Raw genomic sequence first — 22137 nt, 5'->3', positions numbered from 1 at the left:
TTCAGTGTGTGCATGTGTGCTAGGTTTCAAGCCACACCGAAAGGATCACATTTACTCATTGTTAAATGAATACTTAGATACCTAATTGGCACCATTGATTTAAGTTTATGGTATCCTAAGTTCACCTCATTTGTGATAGTCATCTACTCCGATGCAGACTTTGCCGAAAGCAAAGTTGATCAAAAGAGCATTAGTGGAACATGTCAATTCTTAGGACAAGCTTTTGTCTCTTGGTTTTCTAAGAAACAAAATTCAGTAGCTCTATCCACAGCCGAGGCTAAATACATAGCTGCAGGGAGTTGTTGTGCCCAAGTTTTATGTATGAAACAACTTACGGACTATAACCTGCGCTATGATACAGTCCCAATCAAAAGTGATAATACTAGTGCCATCAATATCTCCAAGAATCCTATCTCACATTCACGAACAAAACATATTGAGATTAGACATCATTTTATTCGTGATCATGTACAAAAAGGAGATGTTGCACTTGAATTCATATGCACCGACGAACAATGGGTTGACATATTCACAAAACCACTTGAAGAAGATAGATTTATTCAGATAAGACGTGAATTAGGCCTTTTACATGCAAGGGATGTTGCCTAAAAACAATTGGTTAGGCAATCAAGACAAAAAATAAAAATAAAAAAGGATCAAAATTAAGGAAAAATGCCCTAATCGGGCGACCGGAGGTAGAGCCCGATTGACCTAAATTCACTATGTTGAGGCCCGAGCAGCCGAACCAAAGGCTCAGTCGACTAGACCTTTCTGTGTGTTGTTCAGGCAACCGGACCCTCTCTCTGGGCGATTGAACCGTTGGGGCTATATATCTTTTTCACGCGTAAAAAGCCCTAATTTCATCCATTCCTCTCCCAAACTCTCTCCTTTCCTCCGAAACCCTAAAATCCACGCTTCTTCCATTTCCTCAACCTAATCCATCAAATCCCTTCCAAAATTCCACATCTCTCAAAATGTTGAGGGATAAAACAAGAGGAGACAAGAGGAAAGCCTCAACCCACGAAGAAGGGGAGAGCTCAAGACGTTGGTTCACCTCCGCTAAGGCAAAGAAGAGGTATCATGACAAACTTAGGGTTCTTGAACCCATTCTAGGTAAAATCCTTGATCTAACCTCTGTGAGTTTATATTTTTTCAAACGTTGTTGAAATGTTTAGGGTTTTGGGTTGGTACCAAATTCTATCCTACCAACCTCGAAGTGTTTTCCCTCAATTATTAAGGTTGTTTTATGCCACTCTTGACCATGATGAAAATGGGTTTACCTCCCAAGTTCTAGACAAGCTTTATAGATTTAATGCCCAAATTATAGCCGATGCTTTTGGGTTGGAACGAGACACTTTTAAATGTCCAGAAGTAGGAACCTCTTGGATAATTGAACAGGAGTTCACCCCACAGGAATTCTAATCTCGGATGATGGAAGAACCTGTACCAAACCTTAGACATCCTCCAACCTATAAGCCTCTTGCCCTCGAAGCCAAAATCCTCTACCTGTTTATTTCCTACAATATACTTCCAAAAGGTGGATCCCGAGATTACATCTCGTATCTAGATTGCTTCATAATGTGGTGTCTGTTTACTAGTAAGCATCTAGATTTGCAAAGCCTAATCATTAGATGGATGTTTGCCAAGGAGAATGGAAAAAGGGTCATTCTTCCTTATGGAGGAATTCTAAACCGTGTATTTGAGAATCTTGGACTAAACCGTGGATCCACCTTGTTTATTAAACGTCGTCCCAATGTTTTTTTTCACCTCCACCAACATGAAATTAATGGGGTATCAACTGATTGACGGTGTCTGGGTAGCTAAGATGTCTTATCATAGAAGGATGGAGGAACTGGCATACGCTCAACATAATGATCCACAAGACAAGCCTCAAAAACCTGAATAGACCGCACAATCTTTTGAGATCCTTGCTTCCATAGAAAAGCTTACCGAGGCCTTCAATGAATTCCGAGTGGATGTCGACTCCAAAATATACATGATTCGAGAGGATATCGATACGTTGAGAGAAACCGTGCAGGCAAACTTTCAGATTCTCAACGATCGATTTAATAGCTTTGAAGGCACCTCCACCTCAAAAAGGAAGGCATCGATGGAAGTAAGCTCATTTGAGGACGATGACTAGGACTGCAACATGTGTGGGGGAGCAATTGTTATGTGCTTTTATATACCTGAAAACATTTGATCTTATTGTAATTATTTTTATTTGAACTCGGTTTTTTTTATATTAGGCCGAACGCTCCCCTACTGATGCATTTTTACATCCCACAGTTTCGGCAGATCGCTTAGCCCCGTTCATATTCGGCGCAAGAGCGCTCAATCAGTGAGCTATTACGCACTCTTTCAAGGGTGGCTGCTTCTAGGCAAACCTCCTGGCTGTCTCTGCACCCCTACATCCTTTATCACTGAGCGGTCATTTAGGGGCCTTAGCTGGTGATCCGGGCTGTTTCCCTCTCAACAATGAAGCTTATCCCCCGCTTCCGTTTCAGCAATTTTGTCCGGATCTTCCTTTTCTTCCGAAAAAAAGGAAGGAGAAGGATCTTCTTCGACGGATCCCTCTTGTTCCTCTTTAGTCTCCTTCGTTTCAGAAATTGTTTCTATTTCTACATCTGTTTCTTCCTCACTCTCCCCCTTACCTTCCAATATGGATGATTGAATCAATTAGATTCCTACTTCAAGTATTGGCTCTCCTGGCTCAGTTAAGAGGGGTCATGTAAAGAACAAGTTCCAAATCACGATCGGCAGCTGCACAAGCCCTTCCCGCGTGCCACAAATGACCTACAAATAGAAACCATTTGTCACGTCGTCACAATAATAATATATATTTTCTATATCTATCTAGATAGAACAAAAGAGTCACTATAAAATCTCTAGTCAAAATTAATTTAATGGATTGTTGAAAATAATGGATAATCTGACTTTTGAAATTTTTTTTAATTTAATAATATAATATTAAATAAATTTGTATATGTATACAAAACAAATATTTACTTTACAGAAAGGTTCTTTGAGAACACATTGGAAATATTAACTATGCTTGCTGGATAATTCACTAATGCAATACTTTTGCATGTTGGATACTTAACTAATGATATATTGTGAATGCATGCTGATAAATTGGTTTGAATGAAAGCATCTGCATGCTTGATGCAGACTATGGTTTTAGCTATTACCTCTATTGAATATCTCTAAAAGCTTCTGCGTGCTTGATGCAGACCATTGTTATTTTAATTGTTGAATACTTGTGTAAGCTTCTGCATGTTGGATGCAGACATTGTTGTGGACACTAATATTGTTGTTAGCTTCTGCATGCTGGATGCAGACAATTGCGAATTGCATGCTGATAGTTGAATAGGATATTGCATGCTGGTTGAGTGTTGTTATGCTAGCTTCTGCATGCTGGATGCAGACAATTGCGAATTGCATGCTGTTTAGTTTAATATTATGTTGCATGCTGGTTGAGTATTGTTGAGCTGGACTCTGAACGCTGGATGTAAATGAAAATTCATCCTTGATATAAACTGAAAACTGGGAAAATATATAAGCAAAAATAAGATCCATCCTAAACTAGATTATCTTAAGACTCTTATGTATAACACTCATCTTCAAAGTAATAACACTTATTGTGTCCTAATTCTTGAACACTTCCTGACAGTGCTGCAAATCACATCCAAATTCTATGGGTTTAGGAAAATATGGTTCATGGACACCATTTGGTCTAGCCTTATATCTAAGATTACATTTAGGACTAAAATGATTGCTTATACTGGTTTGTGTACTAAATTGAATAAATTCATACATATAAGTAATTCTCTTCATCTAAGCACACTTTTATGTTAAAAAGGGGAGTTTGTCGAAGGGGAGTTTCGTTTAACGCAAATATTGTTTTCTTGTCCCTCACACCTATTGATGATGTCAAAAGGGGGAGAATATTTGAGCAAAATGCAAAATTTATAACTTGTTAACTTGCACTGCTCACCTATCTTTTGATTTTTAAGTTTGGCTTTGAATTCAAAAGGGGGATCATATGACTTATATTAACTGAAAATCTTTTCAAAGTCATTTTCAACGCTAAATGCAATCTGAACTAAACTCAAAGTTTTTAACTTAAAAAATTCTAAAGTCTTCATTTGAATATGTTTGAAATAAAATACATCGTCTATTTTTTAAATTTATGCATATTGTGAGGGAGAGCCTTGTAAAGCTACCTCATATTGCTCCTGTGTTTGTCATCATAAAAAAAAGGGAGATAGTTGGCTTTTTGAGTCTAATCTCATTTTGATAATGACAAACCCAAAGCATTTCATTTGTGCTTTAAGTATGTTCACAGGAATGACCTTGAGAAAGCACAATGACCGATGCAAAATGGAAGCCATGAAACATTCAAGGATGAAGTATTTGAAGAGCAAGGGTTGAAGACATAAAGAATTTTCATTTGTATTGCATTTAGGTTTGATTGTAATTACATATCTTAATGAATTTGAAGTAAAGCTCATACATGACCTTACATGGACCTTAGGGAATTAAACTTTTCATGGAAAATCATTTTATTAAAATGCAAAACTATTTCAAAAGACATAAATGAGTTTAAACATGAAAAGACCCAAAATATTAATATTGCAAGGCATTCGGGCGACCAGATGGTCTATTCGGGTGACCGAACCTCAGGCAGTATGATCCGAGTGACTGGATCATCAGTTAGGGCGACCGAAAATCACTAAAAGGGAAATCGCCTGCAATCTTGATATTTTGGGCCTTTTCATGTTTAAACTCATTTTATGTCTTTTGAAATAGTTTGGCATTTTAATAAAATGATTTTCCATGAAAAGTTTAATTCCCTAAGGTCCATTTAAGGTCATGTATGAGCTTCACTTCAAATTCATTAAGATATGTAATTACAATCAAACCTAAATGCAATACAAATGAAAATTCTTTGTCTTCAACCCTTGCTCTTCAAATACTTCAGCCTTGAATGCTTCATGGCTTCCATTTTGCATCGGTCATTGTGCTTTCTCAAGGTCATTCCTGTGAACATACTTAAAGCACAAAGGAGATGCTTTGAGTTTTTCATTATCAAAACAGGATTAGGCTCAAAAAGTCAACAAGGTTATCCGTTATCCATTACTAGATTGTGCCCATATGTTAGAATATATAGCTGGTTGTAGAGTCTATTCGAAATTGGATGTACTTAGTAATTATCACCAAATTAGGGTACAACCTGGGGATGAGTGGAAGATCACTTCAAGACCCAAGATGGTCTTTATGAGTGTCTTGTCATGCCTTTTGGGTTGTCTAATACACTCAACATATTTATGAGAGTCATGATAGAACTGCTTCATCAATTCATCCTTGTCTAGGTAAGTTCCTTGTTTTCTATTTTGAGGACATCTTGATCTAGAATCAATCTATAGAGGAACAAATGGACCATCTCCATGCTATTTTCATCACTTTTAGGTCTGCTAAGATGTATATTAACCTTAACAAATGTTCCTTCTTTCAAACTTGTGTTGTTATCTTAGTAAAATTACAAAGTCGCTAAACTATTCTGTAACTTTTTTCCTGATTTTGTCATTATCCAGTATCTAAATTCAAGGAATATTATTGGCACAAGATGTGAGGGTAGTGGACATTACTACTTGTAGTCGCTCTCTTTTATTGTCAGTCGTGTCACTACTACTCCACATCAAGGCCATTGTCACCTTGGTCATTTGTCATTGGACAATTTAAAACAAGCAATTCCTTATTCGAGTTCTATATCTAATCTTGAGTGTGAGCCTTGTCAATTAGGAAAGCAACATCGTGTTCTCTTTTCTTCAAAAGTCACTAAATGAGCGGTAGACCTTTTATATTAGTCCATTCCGATGTTTGGGGTCCTAGTCATGTAAAAGTTGGGATTTAAGTACTTTGTTACATTTGTCAATGACTACTATAAAATGACTTCTTTGTATTCAATGAAAGATCTTTCTAAGTTATACTATCTTTTTTGCCCACAATCCACAAGATAATGGAGTTGCAAAGCAAAAAAATAGACATATTCTCGAAGTCACTAGAGCTCTTTTGTATCAAATGAATGCCCTTAAAGTTTTTTGGAGTGATGTCATGCTTACTGCTTGCTCTATCATTGATAAAATGTCATCCTATATACTTGGTAGTAAAATCTTATATTCATATCTCCCCTTAGACTCCTTTTTTCTGACTTCATCCTCATATATTTAGTTGTGTCCTTTGTCCATTAGTTAAGTTTAGGAATGAATAAGTTGGATCTTCGTTCTCTCACATGTATATTTCTAGGCTATTACTGTACTCAAAAAGGACATCGATTCTTTGTCTTTTTTGATATCACCTTTTTCGAGTCTACTCGATAGTATTCTGATTCCTTGAATTTTGTTGACCTTATAAGCCCCTTCCTTTGCCTAGCCTTCTAGATCCTAACCTATTATTTATGTTTATTCCTCCTATTTCTTCATCTAGTCTAGGTCCTTTTCATCGCTTAGATCATCACAATTTGCATGTTACGCATGGCAACTCAAGGGAGAAGAGACTTCTTAACCTTCCACTTCTACGCATTTAGTTCCCTCGTCAAATGATCCTATTTTCCAAAATGTTAGTCCTCTTATTGTTGTTTGAAAAGATAAATGCAGTTGCACCCAACATCCAATCGCTATTTTTGTTTGTTATGATGTCTTGTCACCCCCATATTAATATTTTGCTGGTACTTTGTCTTCTGTTGCTATTCCAAAATCTATTTCTGAAGTTATGTCCCATTCTAAATGGAGGAATGCAATAATTGAAGAAATGTATGCGCTACAGGATATTGATACTTGGTCGCTGGGTGTATATCGTAAAGATCAATCCAAATAGTTCCATGGCTCAAATGAATGTCCACCTTGTTGCTAAGGGATATACTCATGTGTATGGTTTGGATTATTTAGACACACTCTCCCCCGCTACCAAACCTGTCTCAATATGTTTGTTTATCTCCTTAGCCCCTACTTGTCACTAGCCTCTACTTCAGTTAGATGTGAAATTGCTTTCCTACATGGTGATCTTCAAAAGTATGTCTATATGGAGCAATCACCTAGGTTTGATGCTCAAAGGGAGCCAAGCATAGGGTGTCAACTTAAAAATTAATTATATGGTCTAAAACTACCCCTCAGACCATGGTTTGGTTGATTCAATATTGTAGTATTTGAGTTCGGCCTTCAACGGTTTGTAGTAGATCATTCTGTATTTTATCATCACACTCGAATCTAGCATGATTTTTCTAATTGTGTATATGGATGATATTGTGATTATTGGTGATGATGATCAAGGCATTCAAGGTCTAAATTTTTTCCGAAAAACTAAGTTCAAACCAAGGACGTGGGATTATTTAAGTACTTCTTGGGTATAGAAGTATCGAGATCTTGTGTGGGGATCGTTTTGTCAAAGTTGTCATAGAGGAGTATGTTCTTGATCCTTTAGATGAGACTAGGTTGTTGGGTTCCAAACCTATTGATACACCTATGGATCCCAACAAGAAGTTAGTGCTAGATATAGATAATTTGTTGCCTATCCTAGGATGGTACCAAAGACTAGTTGGAAAGTTGAATCATCTCACAATCACTTGACCAGTTATATCTTTTGCAACAAGTGTTGTGAGTCAATTTCTTGATTCTTAAAGAACAAGTCACTGAGATATGTGATTTGCATATTAAGCTCAGAGGTACACTAGGAGAGGTCTCTTATATCAAGATCGGGGTCACACTCATCTTCAAGGATATACAGATGCATATTGGACTGAATCACCTTTTGACAGAAGATTGACAACTAGGTGTTATATCTTTGTTTTGGTTTCTTGGAAGAGTAAGAAATAAACTATTATGGCTAGATCAAGTGTTAAGGGATCATTTGGAACTACTTATGCAGAGTACTTTTCAAAAAAGAAGTATTAAATTTAATAAGGGCTAAACTAGAAAAGTGTTGAAAGTTATAAGTGGTATTTAGTTGTGTTTAAAATAAGTGGTATTTGGACATTGTACTATGAGATTATTTTTAAACATATTTTAAATTACAAATATTAATATTTTTAATTAAAATTTTCATTAATAATTATTTTAATTATATATAATTAATATTTAAATATTTTCTATTAAAAAACAATATAAGGTTATTAATTTTAGTTGATAATAATCTTATAATTAATTTATATTTTTAACATATTACTATCATATTAAATTATTATTAAAAATAATATTATTAATTAAATTTAAAATTTTAATTTAATGTTAATTTAAATTAATAAATAATTCTTGTTCAATTCAAAATTGAATTATAATAACTAATATGTATCTTTAAATATATTGTAAATAAAAATATTAATATTTTTATTATTAAAAATTTAAATGATAATTATGTTATTTTTGTAATTAAAATTTAAATATTTTCTATTAACTAAAATAATATAATATTATTTATTAATTAACAATAATCTTGTTATTCATGTATATTTATAACATATGATTATCACATTAATTTATGTTAAAAATAGTATTAATAACTAAATTAAAATTTTTAATTTATTTAATTTTAATTTTAATTTATAGATGGTTCGTTTATTCGTTCCAAAATTTAATTATATTTTATTAATAATTAATCGGTTATAATGCATAATAAAATAATATACAATTAATTTTTAACTAACAATTTAATTAATCATTTTAACTATTATTTTTAATTAATATTTAGATATTTTTATTAATAAAAAATAAAATATTATTTTTTGATTAATAATAATCTTGTTCTTTATATATATTTATAATATATGATTATCATATTAATTTATGTTGAAATAATATTATTAATTAAATTAGTATTTTTAAATTTTTAATATTAATTTAAATTAATAGATGATTTTTCTTCTTTGCTCCAAAATTTAATTATGTTTCATTAATAATTAATATATTATAATGCATGGTAAATTAATATATGACTATCCTCTAATTCACTTTTTCAAATATATAGCAGTCACCAAATTTTCTTATATTTACAAAATTGACCTTGCCTGTGAACAATATAACTTATAAGTGGCCAAATGTTATGCTGGATTGCTTCTAAAAATTCACTTAAATAGTTCTCAAAAGAAGTAGTTCTAGATTAGCACTTATTGCAATAAGTGTTTGTCGTAATGCAAGTCAAATACCACTTTTTCGTAAAAGTGCTTATTTGAAGTGATAAGTTCTATAAGCATTTTTTAAGTGCTTCCAAATAGGGGCTTTGTCAAAGTTTAGGGTCATGACTCACACTACATATGAATTTGTTTGTTTGAAGAACATATTGAAAGAACTGGGTTTTTTACATTCTCAATCTATGGAGTTGATGTGTGATAATCAAGCTACTATTCATATTGTCTCCAACCTGGTTTTCCATGAGCGGACAAAACACAATAAAATTGATTGTCACTTTGTTCAGGAGAAACTTTTGTAGAAACTCATTGCAACCCCTCATCTAAAGTCCAATTTGCAGCTTGTTGATTTGTTCACCAAAGTCTTGGGGTACTCATCTTAAATTCATCCCTAGAAGTGTGCAATATATATGCTCCAACTTGTTGGGGAGTTTTAATGGTTATTTTGCTCATTTAGCATTAGTAGTATGTGCTAGTGTTATCTTGGTGAGCATGAGTTAGATATTATGGTCATTGGCATGTGCTTGACATTATCATAAATTAAGGGAGAGATCTATCACTATGATTACGTCTTTCAATTCATCGAATATTTCAACAAGATACAACATATGTTGATTGTGATCTTGGGTAGATTATTGAACATTGTTGCAATGGAAGTTATGCTTATCTCCTATAGCCATGGGTTCCAAACTAAGGGAAAATGCCTCCTTTTCTCCAGGCATCCTCCTTTTTCCCTTTCTTCAACCAAATTGCTTTTCAATTGCGTTGGAGTATGTGGCACATGTTGAGTGGAACACATGCACAGAGAAAGCATTCTAAGGAAAAACAAGGAAGTTGGGCTGCAGGAAGAAACAGTTGACGGTTTGATCGATGGTTACATCGACGGTTTAGGCTCAGGAAGAAACCATCGATGATTTGATGAAATCGTCGACGTTTTGTCTAAGACTGTCGACGGTTTCAATCTCAGTAGAAAACTGTCGACAGTTTGCTAAAATCGTTGACGGTTTTGTTTGGCGCTAGTTTTGAATTTCGAATTGGGAAGATCAATAGGTTGGGGATTCGGAGGCAAATCCTCCAGGGTTTGATACAGAAGTATTTGGGGAACTTCCTAATCCCTTTGCACATGTAGGGTTAGCATATATACAATGTTGTAACCCTGGTTTTGATAATGAATTTCAGTCGCCGCTTGCTCCTGTGGACGTAGGCACATTACTGAACCACGTTAATTCTTGTGTCATTGTTTATTTACTTTCCTTATTATTTGTGTGATTGTGTTTTTTGTATTGTTCATCGTTAGTTGCTGCATTACACGATCCGATTGATTTTGCGCTGTGCATTAATTTGCACAACAAATTGGTATCAAAGCTTTTGGGTACAATGGTTAGGATTTCTTCTGCGAAGTTCGACATTGTCAAGTTCGACGGATCGGGAAATTTCGGGCTATGGTAGAAGAGGGTTAAGGACTTGTTAGTGCTGTAGGGTATGGTGAAGGCATTATATGGAAGGCAGCCGGAAGGCATGGACGACATGAGTTGAAAGGAATTGGAAGCAAAGACTGTGGCAACTATGAGGCTTTGTCTAGCTGATCACATGATGTATCACGTCATGGATGAGGAATCGCCGGCGGCATTTTGGCTGAAACTGGAAAGTCGATATATGTCCAAGTCGTTGACGAACATGTTGTATCTTAAGCAGAAACTATATGGGCTTAAGGTGTTAAAGGGTTCGGAAGTAAATCATCACATCAACATGTTCAATCATATCATCAATGATTTGAAGCGAGTTGATGTGAAGTTTGAAGACAAAGAAAAGACATTGAATCTGCTGAATTCCCTATCTACGTCTCCTACATATGAAACCCTGGTTACGTCTCTGACATAGGGACAAGAAACTTTAGAATTGGAGGATATCACAAGTGCTCTTTTGGGTTTTCATCATAAGAAAAAGGCTAGCGATGATAATTCACAAGGTGAAGGGCTTGTGGTGAATGGTAACCAGGATCGTGGGAGAAGTAAGTTCCAGAGTGGACTGAGTAACAATAAGTCTCGGTCCAATTCTAGGAAGAGGAAGGACGTACGGTGTTTTAAGTGCATGAAAAAGGGGCACATAAAACCAGATTGTCCATAGAGAAAGAAAGGGAATGCAGAAAATAAAGAGCGTTCATCAAACTCTGCGAATGTAGTGGAAGAAGGAGACTCAGAGAGCGACGATGATGATATGCTTTCGGTTTCATCCGGTTTAGATTGTTTCAAAAATTCTTAGATTTTAGATTCAATGTGCTCCTATCACATGACACCAAACAAATAGTGGTTCACTACCTACGGGTTGGTAAATTCTGGTTCTATTCTGATGGAAACTAATGTTTCATGCAAAATTTTCGGAATAGGGAATACTATAATCAAAATGTTTGATGGTGTTGTGAGAACATTATGTGATGTTAGGCATATACCGGAGTTAAGAAAGAATATGATTTCATTGGGCACTTTAGACTGTAATGGGTTTAGTTACAAGTCTACAAGTGGGGTAATGAAGGTGAGTAAAGGTGTTTAACCATGATGAAGGGGCAGAAATTACCAAGAAATGTCTATACACTGCTAGGTACCACAATTGTAGGTGGAGCTGTAGCTGCAGAGTCTGAGTCGGATAGTACTGTCTTGTGACATATGTGGTTAGGGCATATGGGTGAGCGTGGGATGATGGAGCTTCATAAGAGAAATATTTTGAAGGGTGTCAAAACATGCAAGCTAAACTTCTACAAGTACTATGTGCTTGGAAGACAAAATAGGGTACAGTTCATGACAGCCACACACGAGACGGAGGGAATTCTTGACTACATTCATTTATATGTTTGGGGGCCAGTAAGGGTAGCATCATGGGGAGGACATATGTACTTCGTGAGTTTTATTGATGATTACTCACAGAAGGTCTAGGTGTACTTCATGTGACACAAGTCAGAGACGTTTGCCAAGTTCAAATTGTGGAAAGCTAAAGTGGAAAACCAGACCGAGAGGAAGATCAAATGCCTCAGGTCCGATAATGGTACTGAGTACACTGATTCGAGGTTCATAGAGTTGTGTGAGCAGTATGGCATTAGGAAACATTTCACAGTACGCAAGAGACCACAACAGAATGGTGTGGCAGAAAGGATGAACCAAACTATAACTAAGAGAGCTTGGTGTCTCAGGTTAAATATAGGGCTTGCAAAGAACTTCTGGGCAAAGACAGTAAATATGACGTGTTTCTTGATTAACATATCACCAGGGGCAGTTTAGATGGGAAAGTTGCACAGGAGGTGTGGACAGGCAGCGCAGTAGACTTGTAGTAACCTGACCCCGAGAAAAAAATAATAATAAATAAATAAAGAGATATTTTGGAGAAGATATTTTGAGACATTTATATATAAATATCTTGGAGGAGATATTTATTTAAATTACTTAAGGGCTAAGTTAGGATTTATTCTACAAATTCTCTTATTCTCTCTCTCTCTCTCTCATTCTCTCTCTCTCTCTCTAAGATCCTTCGCTGTTCGTCGTCTGTTTCCAAAAACGGAGGGTACTGCATGGATCAGAAGAGGAAACTCTACACATTCAGTGGATCAGATCATCGTTTCGGGAGTTTCGGGTTTTCCCAAGAATCGAGGTAGGAATCTGATCCTAATTTTGATTGGATATTTGGATAGCAGTAGAAAACATAGTAAGGTTATGTTATGTGGTTTTAGCTTTTCAGGATCTCGGGTTGTCGATTTGGACCGTTTTCATACGAACTTTCATTTCGAGTATAAGGTAAGGGGAATTTGATTACAACAGCTATTTTGGAAAACTAAACCGCTAAAAAGCTAGTTTATGTTATTATCTATGATTTAACTGCTTATTTGTGAAATTCTACCGAGCAGAGATGCCGGTTTGATGATTTTATGGTTTTCGGTAAAAACGAGGTTTTAAACGTGTAATCTCCAAATTTTACAAACATCGTTTATTTGTGTTTATACTATAATAAGAGAGGCTCAAATCCTTTATTTATTTAGTTAAACTATGTATATCAAATTTCTATCATTTAGTGGGTTTTTGTATCAAACTTGTGTGATATATGTTGAAATGGAAATGAATGTATTTTCTATACTATTGATATAGAATATGGGAATGAAATTCCAATTTGTTATACTGACAATGTGATAAACAGAGGCTGGTGATACACCGAGCCGCATCAGTAAACAAAGAGGGGTAAACTGAGTGGAAAGACGACGGTTTGAACCCGCTGGGATTATTTCTATACTATTGATATAGGGTTGAAAAATACTTTCTTTGCAGGGTGATATTTGTATAAATTGAATTTATGATACACGGAACCACAGCTTGAGAGTCCCGGGAGGGTTGAAAAATACTTTCTTTGCAGGGTGAAATGAAACCACTGTTTTATGATACGGCACAATATCGTAGCTAGATGTACACGTGCAACCACACGTATTAAACGATGTGGGTACCAAGATGGTCGGCTAGCAGGGTGAAACCATTGGCTGATATTGGGCCAATGGGGGCAGTCGGATCGTATGTAGGTACTCGGCAGTGTTTGCACGAATAGGGCATTGGACGAGTACCAGTGCACAACCCAAGCCACGGGATAAAACTGGTTATAGGGATATTTTGCTGTTGGTCATCTGATAAATCATTAAATGGTCGAAAGACAGATGTGGGAAATTTGTAATATGAATAATGATATACCTTATGCATTATTGTATTGAAAATATTTGATTTATATTCCAGATGTTGAATGAAAATATGCATGTATGCAGTCACACACTGTTATAACTCCTTCTTCCTTACTGAGAGGTGTCTCACCCTATCTTACAACCTTTGTTTTCAGGTCCGTTCGTGCGTCGGTCCTAGTAGATAAAGGGATTAGGGAGGTTATTTTGGTTAGCTTACGTAAGCATCTAAATTTTGTACTAAACTTGATGAAAGTCCTTTTTGGAGGGTTGTAATATGACGAGTACTCTAAGTCCGAATGTATGTAAATTATGGATGTATTAGTGAACTCTGGTATAAGGCTAGTAGTAATCCCAATGGATGTTTATGTTTTTCCGCGACATTTACATCAGGATTATGTATAATTTACACCCATATGTCCCTGTTTAGGACGGATTGTTTCCATATCTTGAACAGGTATAGGTATTTGATGTATGTGAGTGACACCTGAGTCCGTGTAAGGGGCTGGGTCGTTACAAGACTACTCTGGTTTGAGAGTGTTTGGATGTCCAGCGTATGTGCACAATTCTTGTAAGGAGAGATCGAAGCTTGATGCAAAGTCTAGACAGTGCATCTTTCTAGGATATCAGAAAGGGGTGAAAGGGTTCAAGTTGTGGGATCCAAAGGCAAACAAGGTGGTGATCAGTAGAGATGTGGTTTTTGATGAGAAAGTCATGTTGCGGCGTACTCAGGAAGAAGAAGAGAAATAGGTACTAAAAAATTGCAGCAACAACGAACATGTAGGGTGCTAGAGACTCAAGGTGGAGGTGACAATGTTCAAAACGCAAGAGTTCTAGCTCAGGAGACCAGCAACATCACAGTATAGCTATAAACAAGCCTAGATGCACTATCAGGCCACCCCCCAAGTATGGATTTGATAATTTGGTTTCTTATGCATTCATTACTAGTAATGGGGATCCTATTATTTTTCAAGAGGCAGTCCACAGCCAAGAGAAAAGTAGATATATGGGTGCTATGGTGAAAGAGATGGAGTCTTTGCATAAGAACCAGACGTGCGAGTTAGTAGAGCTTCTCGAGGGGAAGAGAGCGATAGGATGCAAATGGGTGTATAGGAAGAAGGAATCTGTATCAAAAAAAAAAAGGAGAAAAGTTCAAGGCTCGATTAGTAGCAAAGGGTTACTCACAGAGGAAAGGGGTTGATTATGATGAGATCTTCTCCCCTGTGGTCAGACACACTTTCATCAGGGTAGTGTTGGGATTGGTGGCACATTTCAATATGCATTTAGTGCAGATGGATGTAAAGACGGCTTTTCTCCATGGTGATTTGGAAAGAGTGATTTACATGGTATAGCCAGAAACATTTGGTTTGTAAACTTAGGAAATCACTTTATGGGCTAAAGCAGTCTCTGAGGTAGTGGTACAAGTGGTTTGACCCCTACATGATCCAGATTGGCTATAGGAGATGTGACTATGATTGCTGCATTTATGTGAAGAGCGTTGATGATGATTTATTCATTTTTTTTGTTGCTTTACATAGATGACATGTTAATTGCTACGAGGAGTATGACTTAGGTCAACAATTTGAAAACCTTGTTGAGCAAAGAGTTTGACATGAAGGATTTGGGTGCAGCCAAGAAGATTCTTGGGATGGAGATTCGCAGGGACAGAGCTTCCAGGAGATTGTGGTTGTCTCAGCGTAACTATGTTGAGAGGGTGTTGGAGAGGTTTAGCATGGATTATGCAAAACCAGTGAGTACACCGTTGGCGAATCATTTTAGGTTGTCTACCGCCCAATGCCCAAAGACAGACGATGACGTTCATGACATGTCAAATGTCCCATATGCCAGTGCAATAGGGTGCTTGATGTATACTATGGTTTGTACAAAATCGAATCTGGCACAAGTTGCCAGTGTGGCAAGCAAGTTTCTTTCGAATCTAGGTCGATGGCATTAGTATGCAGTCAAATGGATTTTCATATAATTGAGGGGTACTACAGACTATGGCATCATGTTCAGCAAACAATAGGGTGATCCTTCAGTGGTAGGTTATGTGGATGCTGACTATGCAAGAGACTTGGATGACAGGAGGTCTACCACAGGGTATGTATTCACCCTTTTTGGAGGGCCTATTTGTTAGAAGTCCATGGTTCAGTCACTTGTTGCACTATATACTGTTGAATTGGAGTATATGACAATGGCTGAGGCTGCCAAGGAAGCATTATGGCTTACAGGATTGGTCAAGGAGCTGGGTATTCAGTAAGACGGAGTTTAGCTGCATCGTGATAGTCAGAGTGTCATTTATTTGGCAAAGAATCAGGTGTATCATGCGAAAACCAAACACATAGATGCGAGGTTTCACAGGATCAGGGAATTGGTTGCGTGTTACGAACTACTACTTGAGAAAGTTCACACTTCTGAGAATGTAACAGATATGTTGACAAAGTCTATTCCCACGGACAAGTTCAAGCATTGCTTGGACTTGATCAATGTCTCCAGTTGCTAGATGGGAGGCGTTTCAACCTATTGTCCCAGGTGAAGCTGTGGATTATGTTTTCGTATTTCTCCTAAGGGGTGAATATTCGCCAAGGTGGAGATTGTTGGAGTATATGGAACATATGCACGGGGAAAACATGCTAAGAAAAAACAAGGAAGTTGGGCTGCAGGAAGAAATTATCAACAGTTTGATTGACGGTTACATCGACGGTTTAGGCTCAGGAAGTAGCCAACGACGTTTTGTTCGTCGACAGTTTCAGTCTCAGTAGAAAACCGTTGACGGTTTTCTGAAATCGTCGATGGTTTTGTTCGGCGCTGGTTTTGATTTTGAATTGGGAAGATTAATAGGTTGGGATTCGGAAGCAAATCCTCCGGGGTTTGATACAAGGGTATTTGGGGAACTTCCTAATCCCTTTGTACGTGTAGGTTTAGCATATAGACAATGTTGTAACCCTGGTTTTGATAGATACTGAAAATCAGCCGCCACTTGCTCCCATGGACGTAGGCCCATCACTAAACCACGTTAATTCTTGTGTCATTGTTTATTTGCTTTCCTTATTATCTGTGTGATTGTGTTTTTCATATTGTTCATTGTTAGTTGCTGCATTACACGATCAGATCAGTTTCCCGCTGTGCATTAATTTGCACAACAAATTGCATTTATTCCCCTCTATAAACCTACATCTTCACCTTAAGGAGAATGTAACTATTCCATTTCTAGCCCTCATTTCCTCTAGTGTTGTAATGCCTCGGACCCGCCACAAGGGGCCCGGTGCGTTAAGACCGACACGCGTCTCTGATACCATTCACACAGCGGAAATAATAAATATCTTCAATCGAAAATACCATAGTGCTATATTTACATACATTGATCCATAATAATTACAACCTAATCCTTCATATTATAAATCCAAAATTAATACATATTAAACATAAAATAAATACATATCCAATCTGCTATATTTAACTCACAAAACTACCCCGCCCTGGAGCTACCTAAGCTCGATCACCTGGATAACCTGAAAAGATTTAACATATGTCGGGGTGAGACACCTCTCATTAAGGAATAAATAGTTTATAATAGTGTGTGGCTGAAGTGTTTATAATACAATTAAAATATCTAAAGTGTACACACAGTCCACAAGTAACCCAGATGTCATACCCATAATCATACAAGATCAACATCATTATCGTCCATACGCATATTCACAACCATCAGTATTTTATTGTTAATTTCCGAGAATAGGGAAATCTACCCATCCATACAAGTAGGTTCTCTCTGCTCTAGTGCTAACACCAGAGCACTCACCTTTTTCAGTAATCCCTCGGGTTATGTATTCAGGTAAAGTCACCAAGAATAGGGAAGATCACCAGCCTATACAAGGGGCTCCCCTCTACTCTGGTACCCACAATCAATTACCAGCGTACTCGCCTTTCTCAGCAAGCACTCAGGTGGAGTAATCTACTTTATCCTAAATACTTAATTAATTAATATTCGTACACAGCCGACACAATACGCCCATATCATAATCAAACCATACAAGATCAAATCACACAGCATCATTGTCCACATAGGACTGGTCCACACAGGACTAATCAAACACACTGCATCAATGTCCACACAGGACTACTCAAACACACTGCATCAATGTCCACAAAGGACTGCTCAAGCACAGTATAAATGTCCACACAGGACTGGTCCACAAAGGACTAACCAATCACAGAAATTACACGGTCCACACAGTACTAATCAAACCACACAGATTACAAAACAAACACCCCGTTCATGGTAAAGAGGTAAACAACCTCCTCATACCACTCCAAATGTTTACCTCCCAATATAAACGTCCATATAACGACCTCCTCATACCATTGTCAACGTTATATGACGGTTATACCAAGTACGATATAACGACCTCCTCATACCACTGCCAACATTATATCGTCATTTACATGAATCACACCACAGATCAATTATAAACCTGACCAATCAACCATGTCCACGCAAATACCACAGTATACTCAACCATCCAGTATTTTCAACCAAACAATGTTCACAATCCAATCAGTGTATTCAACCAGACAAGAATTTCAGTCCAATGACATTCACAATCTCAACAATTTCCTCATTCCACTAAGCTCAACAATCATTTAATGATCAAAAGGGTTTCAACCACACAATTTTTTTCCCCAATTTAATACTTATATAATCAAAACAGCATTTTCAATATCACTTTGGTTCAGAAAAATTATAACTATATATGTAGGATTTTTACCCAAAATTAGTCATTTTAATAATTACTAAAAAGCTATAATAAAATATTTCCCCTTACCTAATTCTTGAAAAACCTCCTAAAATAATCAGTCCTGCACCCGCAGGGTTCCCTGGTCAATGCCTTGAAAACCACATCTCCTAGAACTAAATTTCAGTATTTCTTCACATATAATATTTCCTACAACTAGGGTAAAGCCAAATTTTACATAAAAAGTCTTACCTTAAATCTAAAATGAATTCCAAACTAGTCCCACCGACGATCCACTCCAGCAGATTTGAAGAGAACTCTTCTAGGAGCGTCGTCGTGGCCTCAGATTGTCGAACCGGCGGAAATCCGGCCCGAAATCGAAGAGAGAAGGTGGTAGTGCCAAATTTTAGTGAGAGAGAGAGAACATGCAGAGATTTCCCGCATAAATGAAAGAAATCCACTATTTATATGCAAGGATTCGTTGACGAGACACGTCGATTCGTCGACGAGTCCTAGTACACAGTTCGTCGATGAGACAGCCAACTCGTTGACAAATTTCAATCAGGCAAAGAACCCCTCTCGGTAATTTCTTGTCGATGAGACACGTCGATTCGTTGACGAGACCAATCTATTCGTTGACGAATGTTTGCTGCCACCTTTTTCGAAGTTATTCCTTCTTCCCCTTCCATCTTCCTTATTATTTTAAATTCTTTAAAATTTCCCGGGTTGTTACAAGTGTCCCCTCTTATCACTACCTTGCCAACCATTATCATCAATATCAAATGCATCACCATCAACCTCAACATCATTATTGGCATCATCACTGTGGTTATTAGTGGATAATCCATGGTGTCACATTCTATCACCTTGTTACATGGTGTTGGACAAAGAATTTGTTGGTTAATGACATCATTTAATGGGTTTAAAGAAGCTCCATTTTATTGGAATGAAAATTTTGATTGTGTCCTTGTTAGCAAAGGTTATAAGAACAATGAGCCCAATAAATATGTAGTGAATTTGATGGTGAATATGTTGTAATTTTATGTTTATATGTGGTTATTATGCTATCATCTTGTGCGATTTAAAGTTTTTTTTTTTATTTTCTTTTTTACCCCCCCCCCCCCCCCCACTCTTTCTCTCTCTCTCTATCCCTAGGACAAGCTAACTTGATATTTGGCATAAGAGTTCATCTCTAGGAAATGATCTAGTTTTGTCTCAATCTCATTATATAGGGAGAAAACTTTTAAAAAATTGATCATTTTGACTATTGATGCCAATTTGCATTTAAAGAAAAATCATGGTGAACTATTAACAGATTATGCAAAGAATGTGGATTTTTTAATGTATTTGGTGAATAATATTTGTCTAAATATTGCATACGTAGCATGTAGATTGAGTGGGTGATTTGATTAGCGCTATTATTTTTGCTCACCCCTTTGGTGTGAATAGCGCAACAATAGTGAGGTTGATTCTATCTCTTAAAGAATCTATAGAGTTTCTTAGGTGGAATGTTTTAACTTGAGTTATATGCTTGATGGATTCATATATATATATATGAGTGTAAAACGTGGTCACTTTCTATGGAAACCAATGGGCTAAGACTACCGAGAGTGCTTATGAAAATTTGTACAAATTCGCAGAAGCTTTACAATTTAGAGGCAATTTGTGTGTGATCTCATTGATTTATGTGAAAGTACTTGGTAACTTGGTTCAAGATGGAAGTTTTTTCTTTAGGTCATGACATGGTATTGTCACCGATTTTGATTTGTCTTGATATATTCCTGAGAATATTTGTCATTTTTTTTTTTTTCCAATTTGAAACATGTAGGGGTTGTTAATTTTACATGGCTAGGTGTAATTCAGATTGAATGTTTTTGTTCCAAGAGAAAAAAAATTATTAATGTATATTGGTTTCTACTCTATAATTTGGTGATGGGCTAGAGTGTGGACTTCGTGCCAACCCATATCACAGAAGTGTACTTGCCCCATCACATCCTCAAGAAAATAAAGCTACAAAATGAGTGAATATTGTTACTAGTCATTATAAGATAATTAGCTCTAAAATGTTATATATTTTATTTTAATTTATAATAATGATACCTGATGATAACTGATATTTTGCTTAATTCTTTTATTTATTTTATTCTTCCTGTTTTAAATTTTCCAGCCTAAATAAATGGTTCCTTGCAGCGTTTGAGAAAAAAACCACAGGTATATCTTCTGTCCCTGTCCCACAATTTCCTGTGAACTTTTTTTCTTCTGTTGGGTAGTTGATAAAATAGCACATATACTTCTATTCTTATGAGTACACGTATACAATGCTGATTGTTGGACATCGTAATCCAGGAGTATATACGTGTGCCCCGCAGTAGATATTCAATATAGAATTAGAGGGGGGCGAATGACTCTTTTCGCGTATTTAAAATTTTATCTACAAAATAAAATACTTGGTAAGAAGCAAGCAAATATATCACAATATATAGCAAATGCAAATCAAACACAAGACAATATAATAAAGAGTAAGGAGAGAAAAGTTTGACATTGGGTTTTAACGTGGTTCGGCACCAAGCCTACGTTCACCCCTTAATACCAAGTTAAGGATTCCACAATCTACTATAGACGCTCCTTCCCCGGTGGAGCAAGCCTTACAACTCGGGTACAAAACCCTACACTTGGGAACAAATCCCTACGCGCTCACAAAGAGCCTTCACTTTGGTTCACAAAGAACCTTCATCAAACTGGTTCACAAAGAACCTTACAAAGAGATGGAAGATTACAAATCAATGCTCCTCAAATGAGCAAATATGAAATATAATTCAAACCTCACACTACTCTCTTAAGGAATGATTCAAACAAAATGAATAAGCAAGAGAGATTGAGCACTTTGTGAATGAATGAGTAGAATGCAAGTGCAAAGTGCTTGGTTTTGAATTCAAAGATATTTTTCACTAAATGCTTGTAATAAATAATCAAAATCATACTAAACAAGTCTATGGACTTGTATTTATAGCCAAAAATCGAAGCTAGCCGTTATTGGACCGTTGGGAGTAAATCCTAAGTGAAACTAGTCGTTTTCTAGCCGTTGGTGTTCTGTTACCGTCCCAAACCGTCGATGGTTTTTCTAGGCTCTCTGAAACTGTCAAGGGTTTCCTTCATACGTTGACGATTACCCAAAATCGGAAAAATTCATCAACACAAAAGTTGTGGGATTTTTTCTTAACTTTCCATAGACACCAAGATCATCATTTTTGGACTTTCTAGCAAAAGTTATATCCCAAATACCGAATGGTGTTTAGGACTCAAGGTTGCACTACGTTAGACAACGATTACTCGTTTTTCCTTGCCAAAAAGCGTTTTAATGACTCAAAACATTCTTAGACAAAAGTATATAAAAGATATTAAGTTTACTAAAGATTAAAACTTATCCAAGTGAGTTTCCTCTTCATTATAAGATATCTTGAATTATAAAAACATATTTGAAAGATCGTTTAGATATCTTATATGCTTAATATTTTTTG

The 22137-nt window shown here is 36.4% G+C and overlaps 1 protein-coding gene across 1 annotated transcript in view; it reads left to right on the top strand.

Moving 5' to 3' along the window:
• The window catches only part of LOC131152268 (pentatricopeptide repeat-containing protein At5g43790), a 40870-nt gene extending 20040 nt beyond the window's left edge, over positions 1-20830 (top strand). The window contains exon 3 of the mRNA XM_058104044.1: positions 20787-20830. Within this exon, the coding sequence (XP_057960027.1) occupies positions 20787-20795 (9 nt within the window). The 3' untranslated portion in view covers positions 20796-20830. The remainder of the gene's footprint in view (positions 1-20786) is intronic.
• Positions 20831-22137: the final 1307 nt, after the last annotated feature.

The sequence above is a fragment of the Malania oleifera genome, chromosome 3 (assembly GCF_029873635.1).
Source record: "Malania oleifera isolate guangnan ecotype guangnan chromosome 3, ASM2987363v1, whole genome shotgun sequence".
Classification (NCBI taxonomy): Eukaryota; Viridiplantae; Streptophyta; class Magnoliopsida; order Santalales; family Ximeniaceae; genus Malania; species Malania oleifera.
Note: the sequence above shows the minus strand (reverse complement) of the source record. Positions and strands in the feature narration are given on the sequence as shown.